This window comes from Osmerus eperlanus, chromosome 23, assembly GCF_963692335.1.
Source record: "Osmerus eperlanus chromosome 23, fOsmEpe2.1, whole genome shotgun sequence".
NCBI lineage: Eukaryota > Metazoa > Chordata > Actinopteri > Osmeriformes > Osmeridae > Osmerus > Osmerus eperlanus.
In genome coordinates this window covers 314,162-331,466 of record NC_085040.1, presented here as the reverse complement: position 1 = coordinate 331,466, position 17,305 = coordinate 314,162, and the positions used below count along the sequence as shown (strand labels likewise).

The window sequence follows — 17,305 nt, the reverse complement described above, 5'->3', positions numbered from 1 at the left end:
ATACACACACACACACACACTGTCTAACCAGCAGGGGGCGGATCCCTACAGCAGAGCTCACTCACGCGCGCCGACGCACACAAACTAATCCCTCCTCTTTCAGTGTGATGTGACATAAAAAATTAAAGTTTAGAATTTGACTGACATATTAATATCTACACATTCAGGGTCAGAGTGGGACCCATTTTCAGCCCGGGAGTGTAATGGCCAAAACCAGACCATCCCCACCAGGGGCCAAGCCATAGCCTACGTTGTAAATATTTGGGGCTTAGCCCGAACCAAGGATCTAGTCAATTAGGTTTTGATGTGAGCTGAAATCGGAACTTCACATGAATGCGAGCGCGCATAGCGCGCGAAAGCGATTTTTTGCATTAATTTCAGCGCTAAATATTTTTTGAGCTTTATGTAATATAAACATTACGTTGGACTCATATTGTTAGCCGGAAAATACAACCAACATTTCTACCTGAAAGATTCGGGGCTTTTGAGAAAACACATTTTTCCAACCATTGCAGGATATGAAGTGACAGATCTTTCTTTTTTCACGTGGCTTTTTCAGTTCTTCCTGGCATCCTTTTCCCATCCATTATATTCTTTTAGCCTCAGCTTAATCTTGCTAACTCCATACACAACAATAAATGATGGTGGCAACAACCTTGGTATAGGCTACGCGCTTGTTTTTGAGAAAGAGAACATGCGCGACAACTGAAAACGGCACTTTTTAATGCACAGTCTGATTGTACACTTATTTAAACTAAAACCTAGTATAGCCTATTAACTTACTTATCAGTCACACAGTAACTTAACAAACTTAACACATATAGTTTTATTCGGTGTGTGAAAAAACAAAGAGAAAGCAGGCGATCTGCCGGCTCAATTTATGAGGGGGCAGTGCGGCCCACCGGGAATTCTCCCGATTCTCGCGATGGCCACTCCGGATCATATTAGGCTACAGCAGGAGCGTATATTGTTTTCAGATTTTATTTTCATAACTGAACATGCGGCCATTAAATATAATGTCCTCAATAAAAAGTGAGGTGAACAGACTTGCCGTTTTCAAAAAGTGGAAACTTTTTGGGAAAACGGGTCCACTCACTCGCACACATGCAGAAACGTAAGTGGCCGGGTTTCCCAGATTCGTTAAGAAGCTCTTAACGCTATGAGCTTCTTAGGAGCGTTCTAAGAGCACCCGGCCAGTGTGCGTACAGGCTAGACACTCCAGTCTGACTGCTGTATCAGTTTTCAAAAGCAGCGCGTGACAAGAACCCAGGAGCGCGCCAGATACAGATGTTGGGTAATCGGTGAGCAACAAGGAGTAACAGGAAACAAGAGTGGAGCGTAAAGAAACAACGAGGAAGCGAATACAGCGTAATTGAGCACATAGTTGGAGGAGAGTTAGATGTTCATGGCTCTTATGCTGCTGCTGGTTTTCATGGTTCAGGGTGAAATGGTCTGTTCAGGTGAGTAAAGAGAGAGAGAGAGACAGAGAGCAATACAAGTAAATTATCAAAGTTCCCGATGCTAAACGGAGTCTATCTGGCCGTGTGTCCATAGGGGAGCCCGTCCGAGTGCTAGCTGGCGAGGACGTCGTCCTGCCCTGTTCCCTGGGCCGTGAGTTGGATCCGGGCGGGTTGATCGTGGAGTGGTCCAGACCGGACCTCAAGCCCGAGAGCGTGCACATTTACCGGGAGGGTCATGACCTGCACGACCAACACCCGTCCTACAAGCAGAGGACGTCGCTGTTTAAAGAGGAACTGAAGAAGGGCAACGTCTCCCTGAAACTGTCCAGAGTGAGGCTGGAGGATGAGGGGCTCTACACCTGCCTCACTTACACAGCAGACAAACAGGAGAAGAACAACACGGCCGTTCTGCTGCTGGTGGGTAAGTAAGCCGGAGGCCAGCATGTTGTTAGGAGTGTCCAGCTCAAATCATTCCATGACATCATTAAATAATGACATAATATAATAATTATACTATCCCGATTGGAAATTTGTCTCGACTCTGATTTATTTTAATCTTTTAATTTGTTGAACTCTTGTTTTCTTAAGTTGCTGCTCTTTTCTTTGAGAAAACTACAAAGTTTAGTAAATCTAAAATACTGTGTATCAGTAAATCATTCTACTCCCTTCTTTACTGAACACGTTCATGTTTTGGTCTCACCTCATCGCAAACAAACTCAATGTTCTCTTATTTTTCTTTTATATTCTTTACAGCAAAGCTCAAATATGTTCTGAATTTGACCTCAAAATGCTTTAAAAATGTCCTTTCAATATTGACTTTCCTTAACAGTATGTTGACACTATGTGAGTGTTTGTGTCTGTGTGTGTGTTAAGGGTGCAACAATTCAACAAGCCCATGGTTCGTTTCGGTTTTATGAGTCACGGTTTTGGTTTGGTTTGTTAAGCACATTAGGGGAAGCCCCAAAACCTTACCATTTCAGTGTTCTCTCTGTATTTTCGGTGTATTTTCTGTATATCCGGCGTAGATGCCTCATCATGTTAGATGTATTATCGTTATACTTTACAGGTGCCTAGCTTCGTATGATTTGCCTCTCTCCATAGGCCGCAAGGTGAACCACGAAGTCTTTTAGAAAATGATTCCCGCTCCACAGTCTGGCACAGGGGCGGCGCCAGGGGGGGGCCAGGGGGTGCTAGAGCTCCCCCTGGATTAGCCATAGCACCCCCAAGAAAATAATGGTTTATTTATTATTGTTATTTCATTTCATTCTGCGTTCTTAATTTAATTTATTGTGTGATAATAATATTTCAATCACAAAAGAAAATAATAACAGATTGAAATAAACAGATTGTTCACGTAGCACGACACAGATACATAAGGTCGGATAAGCATCGGCAATTTTTTTTTTTTTTAATCTCTTATCTCTGTGCTCTATTTCAAACATCGCAGATACGTCGGCTCATCGTCGGCTCATCACTGACTTTCAGGAAGAACGTTCTATGCTCAGTCTGTGTTGTATTGCAAGCATATCTCGAGCCAGAGACTCGCAAGTCAGAGGCATTCACTTTTTAAACCGTTATTTATCTTCACATAGAAGGAGCAGTATTCGTTGTTAGGTAAGTAAATGGAAGTAGAAAAATATCAAAAAGTTTGCGATAAGTAGCCTATGCCATTGCCTACAGCAATGTAAAGTTACTGTAATGAGCTAGGTTTGAGTGAACTATAGGCTACAGAGCTAGTTAGCGCAAAGGGACCCCAACCGGCTAGGCTAGCACGACACACTGGTCAGACATTTTACAAAAATGTACTAGTAGTTAGCGAAAACCATTCAAACAGGTTCGTGTTTTTCACCGCTCCTTCCTGTTAAAAGACAGACAGTCCGTCTGTCCAATCAGGAGGGTCCGTCTTCTGCTAGGTAGGCCCTACCTTTTCCGTCAGAAGTTAATGTTGTTGTGTTTTCCTATTTGCCGTTGTGTTTTCCTATTCGCCGTTGTGTTTTCCTATTCGCCGTTGTGTTTTCCTATTTGCCGTTGTGTTTTCCTATTCGCCGTTGTGTTTTCCTATTTGCCGTTGTGTTTTGCACTTCAGGGCCACCGTAGTTTTGCATGTGATACACTGCGCCTGCAGAAGTGCCTGTGAGACAGGCAGATGTTCATGTTTTTCGCTAGGACTGTGTTGCACAGACTTATGTCGTTGTTGTAATTGTGCCAACACAAAAGAAACTGAGGAACTGGGAGATAATTTTCCTGACACTGACAGTGAGGACTGAGTGTCCTTAATCTGTTATTCCTTATTCTGTTTTGTACAGTTTTATATATCATATTTCATACTTTTCATAAAGATTGTTTTATGGTTGAGCAGTGTTGTTTTCATTTGTGGAAGAATGAATGAATTACATTTACATTTATGCATAGTATGTGGTGTTGTTGTCTTGTGTGTGATGTGCTGCTGTTGTCTCATGTGTGCTGGTAGGTGCAGTATAAGTGTGAGTATGTAAAGTACATGTGTGCTGGTAGGTGATGTGTTGATGTTGTCTCGTGTGCGCTGGCAGGTGCAGGGCCTCTGTGCCAGCCTGAGATCTCCATCCTGGGGCAGCAGGAGGGTGGGGTGCTTCTGCAGTGTCGCTCCCACACGTGGCACCCCCACCCCCGGTTGGAGTGGCTGGACGGCCAGGGGCGCGTCCTCCCTGCTGTGGTCACATCCAGCCAGGCCGACGGCAGCCACACCGTGAGCAGCAACCTGACGGTGCAGAGGAACTGCTCCACCGTCACTTGCAGAGTTTACTCTGAGAAGATCGACCACATGAGAGAGACGGTGATCAGTGTTCCTGGTAAGAAGCGCTGGGATTCTAGGAAACACAGATCTGAACATGTAGCGAAAGTCTTATCCTTCTCCTTCATATAAAAAAATGCTTCCTGGTGGAAAGTTGGGGGTGGAGACTTGATAAATTAAAATTTATTTTTGGTGGCTTCCTCAAGTGCAGGAAGTGACACGTGAATAGGAGCAGATATCACCCTGATCCCACCCTGTGGTGCTTCAAGCTGCAGGAAGTGACACGTGACATTGAAAAGACATTCATTACATGTATATCCTCCTAGTTTTTTTTTTTACCACTAGGGGAAAAAAGAGATGGATTAGAATTACAAGGAAAAGGGGGTTAACTTAACTGAAAAGAGAGGTTTTGGAGTTTTAAAGTTACTTTTCTTCAAGTATCGTAACGTTCTTTCCTATCTCATATACATCATATACTATACTGAATATATATTTGTCATGATGGTGATTTTCTTTAGGTGACTTCTTCAAAACATGTCATGTTCCTGTGACTGTTGGGGTTATCTGTGCTGCTATGGCAACAGCTATTATTGTGCTGATCATCTTCTTAGTAAAGAGAAAAATATGCTGGACAGGAAAAACAGGTGAATCCAGAGTGATCAATCACTATGAATGAGTCAACACATGCTAACTGAATCAGTGTGAATGAGTCAACACATGAAAACTGAATCAGTGTGAATGAGTCAACACATGTTAACTGAATCAGTGTGAATGAGTCAACACATGCTAACTGAATCAGTGGGAATGAGTCAACACATGCGAACTGAATCAGTGGGAATGAGTCAACACATGCTAACTGAATCAGTGGGAATGAGTCAACACACGCTAACAGTGACTGTAACCCTATTGTAGTGAATTAAGGAACAGCTATATATTGAGTAATTGCGTGTTGAATTCTCCTTTAGTGTCAGCCGACAGGAGGAGTGGTGAGGAGATGGCGATGAACGGGGTGGAAGGAGGTGCTGGTGAGGGAGGTCAGAATCACGAGGAGCAGTTGGCACAGCTGAGGAGGGAGAAGGAGCAGTTGGAGAGCGACCCCACAGTATCAAAGCTACAGCATGATCTGCAGCAGAGAGACGCCACAGTATCAAAGCTACAGCATGATCTGCAGCAGAGAGACGCCACAGTATCAAAGCTACAGCATGATCTGCAGCAGAGAGACGCCACCATTAAGAAACTCTCACAGCAGGAGGTCAACAAACCTCCCAGAAGGAGAAGTAGTTCTGTCAGGTTGAGACTTCCATCTTTATCGTCACAATTACCAGAGGAGGGACCCAGCTCCCCACTCCTCTCTCCAGACAATCGCTTTCTCCCCTAGTCTCTGTCCTGCCTCCCCTCCTAGCATCTCTCTGCTACAGTGTGTGTGTTTGTGTGCACTTGTTTGTGTGTGTATGTAAGCATGTATGTGTGTTGGTTTGCACCAGGGAGGTGAATAGGGAATGTGAAATATCTTGTTGAACGACATTTCAAAGGATCGGAGCTCGACAAGTCTTATCCTGAAGTTAGATAATGATCTGCTTTCTGGCAAACATGATTTAGAGTGGCAATCCTGAACTGTGTAAACAAAAAACAGTTTTTTTATTTCACTGTTGCCTTTCTGATTCTATAGTTTGCTCATACGTCCATATTAATCTCAATCTGCACTGTGAAAACAATAACACTGTTTTGAACTGCGCTCTCCTAGTACAGTCTATGTTGATATCTGTTCAGATGAACAAGTCTTTATCAGGCTTCTGCAGAGCTTAATAACCACCAGCTCATCTGAACCTTGTGTGCTGGAGCAGGGTAACATCTAGAACATGCAGGACAGTGGGACTGAGGACAGCAGCCTATAAGGGGGCCCTGAGGACAGCAGCCTATCAGGGGGCCCTGAAGACAGCAGCCTATCAGGGGGCCCTGAGGACAGCAGCCTATCAGGGGCCCTGAGGACAGCAGCCTATCAGGGGCCCTGAGGACAGCAGCCTATCAGGGGGCCCTGAGGACCAGGGATGAGAAACAGTCTATCAGTGTCCACACCTGTGGGAGTACCAATCAGAGATGGCAAAAGTACACACATCCTTCACTCAAGTAGAAGTTACTCATGTTTAAAAAGAAGTACTGATTACAATTTTTCACTCAAAGTAAATATGTGTGGGCTCTGACATATACTTAAGTAAAAAGTAGCCATTACTACAACTGTTGGATCCTTTTGGATCATATTAATACAAAATACAGTATAGCCAAGTAACGCATTCGCCAGGAATCCTTTTTGACACCGACCATTTTCAAACATCAGCATCTCATATATGGCATATATGGCATATAAACATCTCATATATGGCCATGGGTGATCAGGAATGTCTCTATTCTCAGTCATGTTGACATGTTTTTCAACATTTCTGAACTTTTTTCTAAACCTTTTTTCTAAACCTTTTTTCTAAAATATTTTTGTAACCTTTTGAACCTTTTTTGAGAAATCTGTTTAAGAAACTTTTTGGAAACTGTATTTAGAACCTTTTTATAGAACCTTTAAAAAAATATATTTTTTCAGCCTTTTGAAACTTTGTGTCCACACACAGTGAGAGGAGAGGAGAGAGAGGAGAACAGAGAAGCAAACTCATGAAGTACTCAACAATGATGCAAACATTTTTTGTAACTTTATTTGAAAAACATTTTTTTCAACCTGTCTAAAGCAGCAATACATTATTGGGGAAGACTGTTTTGGCTATTTTGACTGGAGTTAATGTGACTTGGTGCTGCCCCTTGTCGTAAAGGAGGCTTGACAGTGATGCCCTCTAGTGGTGGAGGAGGTGAGCTGCAGCAAGTCATTAAAATGTAAGAAAGAATACAAGTGGTAAAGCTACAAGAAGCAATGAATAACACTAAAGTGATATTCTTGTAAACTTCTCCAGCTCCCACACAGCCGCTTGTGTTTGTATGTTAGCCTAGGAGAGCTGCTTTAGACAGCTGTGTTTGTATGTTAGCCTAGGAGAGCTGCTTTAGACAGCTGTGTTTGTATGTTAGCCTAGGAGAGCTGCTTTAGACAGCTGTGTTTGTATGTTAGCCTAGGAGAGCTGCTTTAGACAGCTGTGTTTGTATGTTAGCCTAGGAGAGCTGCTTTAGACAGCTGTGTTTGTATGTTAGCCTAGGAGAGCTGCTTTAGACAGCTGTGTTTGTATGTTAGCCTAGGAGAGCTGCTTTAGGCAGCTGTGTTTGTATGTTAGCCTAGGAGAGCTGCTTTAGACAGCTGTGTTTGTATGTTAGCCTAGGAGAGCTGCTTTAGACAGCTGTGTTTGTATGTTAGCCTAGGAGAGCTGCTTTAGACAGCTGTGTTTGTATGTTAGCCTAGGAGAGCTGCTTTAGACAGCTGTGTTTGTATGTTAGCCTAGGAGAGCTGCTTTAGGCAGCTGTGTTTGTATGTTAGCCTAGGAGAGCTGCTTTAGACAGCTGTGTTTGTATGTTAGCCTAGGAGAGCTGCTTTAGACAGCTGTGTTTGTATGTTAGCCTAGGAGAGATGCTTTAGACAGCTGTTTGTATGTTAGCCTAGGAGAGCTGCTTTAGACAGCTGTGTTTGTATGTTAGCCTAGGAGAGCTGCTTTAGACAGCTGTGTCTGTATGTTAGCCTAGGAGAGCTGCTTTAGACAGCTGTGTTTGTATGTTAGCCTAAGAGAACTGCTTTAGACAGCTGTGTTTGTATGTTAGCCTAGGAGAGCTGCTTTAGACAGCTGTGTTTGTATGTTAGCCTAGGAGAGCTGCTTTAGACAGCTGTGTTTGTATGTTAGCCTAGGAGAGCTGCTTTAGACAGCTGTGTTTGTATGTTAGCCTAGGAGAGCTGCTTTAGACAGCTGTGTTTGTATGTTAGCCTAGGAGAGCTGCTTTAGGCAGCTGTGTTTGTATGTTAGCCTAGGAGAGCTGCTTTAGACAGCTGTGTTTGTATGTTAGCCTAGGAGAGCTGCTTTAGACAGCTGTGTTTGTATGTTAGCCTAGGAGAGATGCTTTAGACAGCTGTTTGTATGTTAGCCTAGGAGAGCTGCTTTAGACAGCTGTGTTTGTATGTTAGCCTAGGAGAGCTGCTTTAGACAGCTGTGTCTGTATGTTAGCCTAGGAGAGCTGCTTTAGACAGCTGTGTTTGTATGTTAGCCTAAGAGAACTGCTTTAGACAGCTGTGTTTGTATGTTAGCCTAGGAGAGCTGCTTTAGACAGCTGTGTTTGTATGTTAGCCTAAGAGAGCTGCTTTAGACAGCTGTGTTTGTATGTTAGCCTAGGAGAGCTGCTTTAGACAGCTGTGTTTGTATGTTAGCCTAAGAGAGCTGCTTTAGACAGCTGTGTTTGTATGTTAGCCTAGGAGAGCTGCTTTAGACAGCTGTGTCTGTATGTTAGCCTAGGAGAGCTGCTTTAGACAGCTGTGTTTGTATGTTAGCCTAGGAGAGCTGCTTTAGACAGCTGTGTTTGTATGTTAGCCTAAGAGAGCTGCTTTAGACAGCTCCCCTCCCAGAAATACATCACTCATATGTCACAAATACGTTTTCAACTCAGCTCAAGGAGACCCTCCCCCGGTGACAGTAGAGAGTCCCCTGACTTCAGCTTAAAGCACATCTGATGATGATGCTGATGAACCATCTGCTAAAGAATGACTCACTTTGGGGCTCCCCTCAAATACAGCTTGTGCATGTGTGTGTGGTGTGTGTGTGGTGTGTGTGTGTGTGTGTGTGTGGTGTGTGACGTGTGTGGTGTGTGTGTGTGTGTGTGTGTGTGGTGTGTGTGTGGTGTGTGTGTGGTGTGTGTGTGGTGTGTGTGTGTGTGGTGTGTGTGTGGTGTGTGTGTGTGGTGTGTGTGTGTGGTGTGTGTGTGGTGTGTGTGTGACGTGTGTGTGTGTGTGTGGTGTGTGTGTGGTGTGTGTGTGACGTGTGTGTGTGTGTATTGTGTGTATAAAGTGTGTGTGGTATGTGTGTATGAATCTTTTATGCAGAAAACCTTCAGTATCTTGTTCATGTCTCATGATAATGGAGGTGTTGTTGTGCTGCAGTGTCATGCGCCCTCCAGTGGTTGTTGTGATAATAGCATGTTATTATATTGTGGCTTTTCTACTCTGTGCCTTTATCAAAGTTTATTAGACTCTTTATTCAAAAGGAAATGCATTTGTAAAATGGCAATAGAATGTAAATTACAATGCAATCCTCATTTCAGTTAGAATTATTTGGATTTTTTTTTAATGAAAGCCTAATACATTGCATTTCATATTGCCAAGGTTTTTTTTTGACTCAATGGCAATGAGACATCATCCCCAGTCTATTGCATTATCACTCACCACGCTGGAAATGCAACCTGTCAGTGACCCGTCAAGGCGGGTCTTCAGTTAGGACGTCACTTCCTCGTTCAGTGATTTGGATAACTTTAAGGTCACTTCTTGTATTGTTTTCAACTCCGCCCCTAAACCCTGACTCCGCCCCTAAAGCCTGACCCATTTAATCTACTGATTATTTACTGCTGCCTCGAAAAAGTTGTTTTTGAATTATTTTTTGTTTATTAAATGAATCCAATATTTTGATAGGATTTTTTTATTTAACTCATTTAATGAACATCAAGTCTGTAATCAGTGATCATGTTTTGTAAAAGTACCGTAACTGGTCAAAGGGTCAAAGATCATATTTTTTGTTATTCTTTGCTTGTACTTGTGTGTAAATGTACACCTGTTGTTTTAAAGAAGAAGAGTGATCAACTTGTTGAAATAAAAGATCACATTTGAACAAGTTAAACTTTTAGGTGTCTCCTCCCTCCCCCATCGTCACGGCTATCTTTCATCCCTCCCCCGTTGTCACGGCGATCTTTCCTCCCTCCCCCGTCGTCACGGCAATCTTCACAGGTGTGCTGGACTTCCTGGGTTTCTTCTTGGGTGCAGGGTCACCTGACGCACACCTGCCTTTCTGATAGGCCAGCTGGGGGGCACCAGCCCCTCCACCCGAGCCAAAGGATTTGTGGGATTGGCTGCTGCTGGTCGCCGTGGAGACAGAGGGAGTAGGGGCAAAGAGAGGGGGCGGGGTGCTGTGGGGGGGTCGTCTAATGCCGTCACAGGGAGGGAACTCTAGCCTGGAGGTGGAGAGGGGGGGCAGAGGAGCAGGTGTGTGTTGTTGCAGTGTGAGTGAATTGTTACCTTGTGTGTCTGGTGTTGGGTCACCAGTGTTATTTGAGTGTATGTGCGTAACTTTGTCTTGTAGTGTGTTTGTGTCCATGTGTGTGTGTGTGGGTGAGTGTGTATACAAGTGTGTGTTCCTGTGTGGGTGTGTGTCCCTGTGTGGGTGTGTGTCCCTGTGTGTGTTGGGGGATGAGTGTGTGTCCCTGTGTGTGTCCCTGGGTGTGTGTGTGCAGGCGGGGTGTGTGTGTGTGTGCAGGTGGGGGGGGTGTGTGTGCAGGCGGGAGGTGTGTGTGTGCAGGCGGGGTGTGTGTGTGTGCAGGTGGGGTGTGTGTGTGTGCAGGCGGGGTGTGTGTGTGTGCAGGCGGGGTGTGTGTGTGTGCAGGCGGGGGTTGGGGTTGGCGCTGTGTCTGTTGCGGCTGCGTAGGGAGCTGAACAGCATGCTGCATCCTGGGACTGTGCAGCCATGCTTCACCTGCAGGTGCACCGCACTCACGTGGATCTTCAGAGTCCCTGGGGACACGTTAACTTAGCATTACCCAACCGGTAACATGGACATGTTAGCTTAGCATAACACCACGGAGAGGTCTATGTGTTTCAGGGGAGTGGCTTACAAGGGAAGGGGAGGGGCTTACCTTTGTCGTAGAAGCTCTTCCCGCACGCAGTACAGCTGACCCTGCCCTTACGCACTCCAGGGGAGAGAAGAGAGGAGGAGAGGGAGGGGGGGAGGGAGGAGAGGAGAGGGGGGAGTGTGGAGGGGGGAGAGGTGGAGAGGGAGGAGAGAGAGGGCGTGGGCGGGTCTTGAGAGTAGCTGGTTCTGGAGTTGTTCTGGGTCAGGGAGACAGGGCGGGATCCAGGACCAGAACTAGAACCAGGACCTTCCCCCATCCCCTGGTTCTGGTCTCCTCCGAGTCTTATTACCCGTCCTGGTCTGGTGGGCGGGGTCAGATCCAGCAAGAGGGAGGGGCTAGGGAGCTGGAGGGGGAGGAGCCAGGACAGGTCGGAGGTCAGGCTCTCTAAGGGGTGCAGACTGGTGGAACCTCCTCCAGAGTTCTGGAGCTTGGAGAGGGTTCCAGGGGTTCTGGAGGTAGGAGGAGGGTTCCGGAGGGAGTTCTCTATGAACGCCCGCAGGTTGGACTGGGTCTGAGGGGCGGGCCTTACACCAGAGGGAGTGACGTGATTGGCCTGGGAGTCCTGCTGCATCATCAGCTCAACAATGGGGCGCGTCTCTCCGAAGCGCAGGAAGTGAGGTAAGATGACAGCTTCCTCTTCCTGGGAGAGCATTAACCAACGATCTAATACCCTTCCTGTAGAGTCCTGGGGGGGAGGGGAGGGGGGGGGGGGGTACCATCATGACATAACAGGTATGTGAGACTGTGTGTGTGAGTGTGTAGTGTAGTGTTAGTGTGTGTGTTCACATGTGTGTGTTCGCATATGTGTGCTAGTGTGTGTGTAGCGTGTGTGTGTCCTCACCTGCAGCATGTAGCCCCTGATGTAGTCCCTCAGGGTCCAGCCCAGCGGCAGCAGCGTGTGGAGGACCTGCTGCTGAGGCAGCACGCTCAGGAGCCGGTCCAGAAGGATCTTCATCCTCACCGGCACCGCCTGGGCCCCAAACAGGACCAGGGAGCTCAAGTCAAACACCACCCCAGGGACCACCACCTCCGCCTGGGCACCACCACACACAGCCTGGGCCGGGGTTTGGAGCTTGTCCAGGGCTGGGGGAGGAGGAGGGGAGGGAGGCGTGCAGGTTGAGTCAGCAGTGCAGTAAGACCACCTGCTTCTCCATATGTGTGTGTGTGTGTATATATATACAGTGTGTGTATGGTGTGTGTGTCTCACCGTGGAACACCCATCCATGTCTACAGTCCAGGCAGGTCCTTAGCTGTCCAGGCTGGTAACTCTGACAGCTGCAGCTACCCTGGGTACACCTTAGAGTCTGACACACACACACACACACACACCACACACACACACACACACACACACACACACACACACACACACACCACACACACACACACACACACCACACACACACACACACACACACACACACACACACACACACACACACCACACACACACACACACACACACACCATACACACACACACACACACACACACCACACACACACACACACACACACCACACACACACACACACACACACACACACACACACACCATACACACACACACACACACACACACACACACACACACACACACACACACACACACACACACACACACACACACACACACACCATACACACACACACACACACACCACACACACACACACACCACACACACACACACACACACACACACACACACACCATACACACACACACACACACCATACACACACACACACACACACACACACACACACACACACACACCATACACACACACACACACACACACACACACACACACACACACACACACACCACACACACACACACACACACACACACACACCATACACACACACACACACACCATACACACACACACACACACACACACACACACACCACACACACACACCATATGTGAGCCATCTATCCTCGTCATCGTCACATAGTTACTTCCTGTCCCTCTGGAGAGGAAGGGCCACATACAGCACCAGTCCCCTGGGCCAATCGTCTGTCACCTCAGGGTGGCTGGCCCAATCATGTGTCCCGTCTCTATTTTTGTTGATCCTAGGACCCACCCCGGGGGAGGGGCTAATTTAACACTTGCATTCTCTACTCCTGAGAAAACCATTAACTGTCACAGTGTGTGTGTATGGGGTGTGTGTGTTGTGTGTGTGTGACCCACATCATGTCCCAAAAGCAGCTGCCACATTCCTGTAGGGTCACGTCCACCTCTGGGTAGTGGACACACACACACACCACACACACACACCACACTCACACACACACAGTCTCATGCACACTGTCTCTGACACACACTCACCTCATCTGAGCTCCGAGTCGTCGTCACATCAGTCTTCATGTCTGGTCTGGTGCCATTCTGTCGGGTTAGACTTTCCATTAGAGACACAGACAGGTAGACTGATAGACAGATACTGTAGTTGGGTAGATAGATATTATGTGTGTGTAAGTGTGTGTGTGTATTTGTGTGTGTGTGTGTCTCACCTGTGTTCCGAGGAGAAAGTGGAGGTCAGGGTTGTGTTTCCAAGAACCCATGAAGACTTCTTCTCTCTTTTGTTTCTTGTCACTCTCTTCTCTCTCTTTTCTCTCCTCTCTCTCCTCTCTCTTCTCTCTCTCCTCTCTCTCTCTCTCTCTCCTCTCCCTCTCTCTTCTCTCTCTCTATCTCTCTCTCTCTCCTCTCTCTCTCTCTCTCTCTCTCTCTCTCTCTCTCTCTCTCTCTCTCTCTCTCTCTCTCTCTCTCCTCTCTCCTCGTCACCCTCTCTCTCCTCCTCGCTCCTCCTGGTGTGCTGGGTGCAGGGGGAGTCTTCCAGAGTGAACAGCTTCTCTCTCTCTCCTTCTTTCACTCTGGCTTTCTCTGCTCTCTCTCTTTCTTCAAGTCTCACTCCATCTTTGGCTCCTCCCACTGAATAATGGAAGGGAATCTTATTGGATGTGACCCTTAATGAGGTGTGATTGGAGAGTGTGTTCGTGTGTGTGTGTTTGTATGTATGTATGTGTGTGTGTGTGTGTGTGTGTGTGTGTGTGTGTGTGTGTGTGTGTGAGTGTGTGTGTGTGTGTGTGTGTGTGTGATGGGTTGGTGTCACAGGGCGACAGGTGTGTCCCACCAGGAGAGGCAGATTCACATTATAAATATCACACATGCACACACACACACACACTCACACATACACACACACACACACACACACACACACACACACACACACACACACACACACAGATCCCCCAGGCACGTTTGAGACCACCCTGTGGTACCCTGGAATATGCTGGATCAGCATACAGTCAGTAAGACACAGGTATGACATCACTTTGAAGAGAGGGAGAGAGGGAGGGGGGAGAGGAGGGAGGAGGAGAGAGGGAGGTGGGGGGAGAGGAGAGGACAAGCGACATATCATCTTCTGTTCGTTTTCTCTTCGAAATATCAAACTAAAAAGTTGACCCTCTAGAGAGGGAAGAGACAAAGGGAGTTAAAGGTTTTCTGCAGTCCTGATCTCATCTGTTCTACTCTTCCCCTCTCCTCCTCCCCTCATCCTCCTCTCTCCTTCTTTCATCCTCCTGTCTAACTGGTAATCCCTCTATCCAGTCTGTCATTACATCTCTCTCCACCCCTACATTTCTCTCGTGGGACAGGATGGAGAGGGCCACAGTTAAAAAGAGAGAGAGAGAAGGAGAGACAGAGGTACATTTACATTTAGCAGACGCTCTTATCCAGAGCGACTTACAGTAAGTACAGGGACATTCCCCCCGAGGCAAGTAGGGTGAAGTGCCTTGCCCAAGGACACAACGTCATTTGACACGGCCGGGAATCGAACCAGCGACCTTCTAATTACTAGCCCGATTCTCTAACCGCTCAGCCACCTGACTCCCTGATACACAGAGAGAGAGAGACAGATAGAAGGAGAGAGAAGGAGAAAAAGTTTACTGATCATTGTGATATAAAAGGGAAGATCTACATGCTGTTTCCTGCTTCCTGTCCTTCATGTGTCCGCCCCCCAGGGAAAGCAGCCCCAGTAATATGGTTCCCCCCAGGACACACGGCACAATCTAATCTGGGGGACGGTGGGGCTTTTGGCCTGACGCCCTGACACACACACACACTGAACACACGATGAGATAGAAAAGGGAGGAGAAGAGAGAAGGAAGGGTGACCTGGATCACTTTATTGTTTGCTTGCCTTAATCATCTCCTCTCACACACTCACACACACACGAATGTAGGATGTGTTGGACAGGATCCGTGTCATCTGGGACAACATGGTTTTGATGTCATGTTAATTAAAATATCAGATGATTGGTGTGTGTGTGTGTGATATCTACGGTAAACTGACATACTTCTATTGAACTCTCTTGGGGTGGGTTGAAAAAGTTAACTAACTATCCTGAGTGTGTGTGACTGTGTGAGCGTGTGTGTGTGAGCGTGTGTGAGTGTGTATAGCCAGGACAGATCAGTAACGTCGTGTTCATATCTGATCCTGGCTCCTCACCGTTCGTCTGGCTGTTCTCCCTTCGCCTCCTCTGAGCGGCATTTCATCAAAGTGGAACTTTGTATGTTACCTTCATTTGTCTCCCCCCCCTCCCCTCCTCTCCCCTCCCCCCTGCGTCTTTCTGTCACTTACAATCGCTACAAGGTCCCATTGTTGAATAAGTGACAACATTTAGCAGCATCTGTCCCTCTCTTAGTCCCTCTCCTCTCCACCCCTCCCCTCCTCCTCTCCACCCCTCCCCTCCTCCTCTCCGCCCCTCCTCCTCTCCACCCCTCTCCACCCCTCCTCTCTTCTCTGTCATCGTCAGGTGCGCTGGAGTTCTAACTGATACAAGAGGCGGAGTCCTGCAGCCAATGAGGAGGTCCCTGGAGGGACTCAGATTGGCTAATTGGAGTTTTTCAGGTCCCTTCTGAAACATGATTGGGTGATTGGCAGGAGTCCCGTCCCCTCGTACCTGCTGTTCCACCAGAGCAGGCTGGGCCAACGCCAGTGTGTGTGTGTGTCTGTGCGTGTGTCTGTGTGCATGTCCCGCCCTGTTACAGACTCTGTGTATCTCCACTAGACTCTCTGTAGTGAATCCAACTGGTACCACAGTCACACTGGGAGGTGTGTGTGAGTGTGTGTGTTATACAGTCGCAGGTGCATCTAGGACACAGAGAGGACACAGTAACAGAAGTTTCTCCACAACAAAGAAGTAGGACTCAAATAATGAAGAAAACATGATTTATTCACACAGAGAGAGAGAGAGAGAGAGAGAGAGAGGGAGGGAGAGAGAGAGAGAGAGGGAGGGAGAGAGGGAGAGAGAGAGAGAGAGGGAGGGAGGGAGGGAAAGTGGAAGGAATAAAAGGAGAGGCTGAGACCTGATTTCTAAAGAGAAATGTTTAGTGTAGATGTTTCTAGGGGTCAGTGACATCAAACACAGCGTTCTAATCCTTCAGACACTGTCCATGTCACAGGAAGAGTGTGCGTGTGTGAGAGTGTGTGTGTGTGAGAGTGTGTGTGTGTGTGAGAGTGTGTGTGTGTGTGTGAGTGTGTGTGTGTGTGTTTACACTAAGCACTAAACAAGAGAATGTGGAACCACAGATTGTGTCATTTCTAAACTATACATACAGCCGAGATCAGAACACACATTCACACTAATCCTGTCAGTGTTGAACCCAGATCTGTTCTGCTGAATCCCAGGCTCAACAGATCCTGTCTCTAGAGGTGGATTAGTCTGGATTAGCTCATCTGGGACTGACCACAGAGAGGAGGGGGGTCTGTCATATCTGAGTATGTGTGTGTGTGTGTGTGTCAGTGTGTGTCGACAGTAAGACTGGCTGAAGGTTTCTTGGTTTCATGAACACCCTGTCATCATACAAGCAGCACAGAAGAGGGAAGGGGTAGAGGGGAGGAGGGAAGGGGTAGAAGGGAGGAGGGAATGGGTAGAGGGGAGGAGGGAAGGGGTAGAGGGGAGGAGGGAAGGGGAGAAGGGGTAGAGGGGAGGAGGGAAGGGGTAGAGGGGAGGAGGGAAGGAGAAAGGGAGAGGTGCTATGTTGAGCATTACAGCGATACTGGAGAGACAGGAGAGAGGGATGGAGGGAGGACCGGAGATGAGAAGGATGAATGTAGAAGTGTAAGGAGGTATTGATCAGCCTACTGACTTGAGGGGATATGCGTGTGTGTGGTCTCTAGGTATGAGTGTGTGTGTGTGTGTAGTCTCTAGGTACCAGGATGTCTTTTCTGACTGGAACTCCAGAGGATCACTACTCTC

The 17,305-nt window shown here is 47.2% G+C and overlaps 2 protein-coding genes across 2 annotated transcripts; one reads left to right on the top strand and one right to left on the bottom strand.

Moving 5' to 3' along the window:
- The first annotated feature begins 1,319 nt into the window (after positions 1-1,319).
- Positions 1,320-5,965, top strand: LOC134010040 (CD276 antigen homolog). Its single transcript, XM_062449899.1, has 5 exons — positions 1,320-1,460; positions 1,555-1,881; positions 4,010-4,288; positions 4,749-4,874; positions 5,196-5,965. The coding sequence occupies exons 1-5, from the start codon at positions 1,400-1,402 to the stop codon at positions 5,606-5,608; spliced, it is 1,206 nt and encodes a 401-aa protein (XP_062305883.1). The 5' UTR covers positions 1,320-1,399; the 3' UTR covers positions 5,609-5,965.
- Positions 5,966-10,067: 4,102 nt separating this feature from the next.
- On the bottom strand, positions 10,068-13,410 carry LOC134010065 (zinc finger protein basonuclin-1). Its single transcript, XM_062449929.1, has 7 exons — positions 13,372-13,410; positions 12,239-12,335; positions 11,873-12,114; positions 11,278-11,716; positions 11,035-11,088; positions 10,783-10,912; positions 10,068-10,356 (listed from the first exon to the last, which is right to left on the bottom strand). The coding sequence occupies exons 1-7, from the start codon at positions 13,408-13,410 to the stop codon at positions 10,068-10,070; spliced, it is 1,290 nt and encodes a 429-aa protein (XP_062305913.1).
- Positions 13,411-17,305: the final 3,895 nt, after the last annotated feature.

Bases quoted from the DNA above. Each gene is read 5' to 3' on its own strand.
- LOC134010040 (XM_062449899.1), top strand. From the start codon at position 1,400: ATGTTCATGGCTCTTATGCTGCTGCTGGTTTTCATGGTTCAGGGTGAA. The intron at 1,461-1,554 runs GTGAGTAAAGAG...GTGTGTCCATAG, and splicing joins GGGTGAAATGGTCTGTTCAG to GGGAGCCCGTCCGAGTGCTA. The intron at 4,289-4,748 runs GTAAGAAGCGCT...GATTTTCTTTAG, and splicing joins GACGGTGATCAGTGTTCCTG to GTGACTTCTTCAAAACATGT.
- LOC134010065 (XM_062449929.1), bottom strand. From the start codon at position 13,410: ATGAAGACTGATGTGACGACGACTCGGAGCTCAGATGAG. The intron at 12,115-12,238 runs GTGAGACACACA...CTCCTCCCCCAG, and splicing joins ACATGGATGGGTGTTCCACG to CCCTGGACAAGCTCCAAACC. The intron at 11,717-11,872 runs GTGAGGACACAC...CCTCCCCCCCAG, and splicing joins TCAGGGGCTACATGCTGCAG to GACTCTACAGGAAGGGTATT.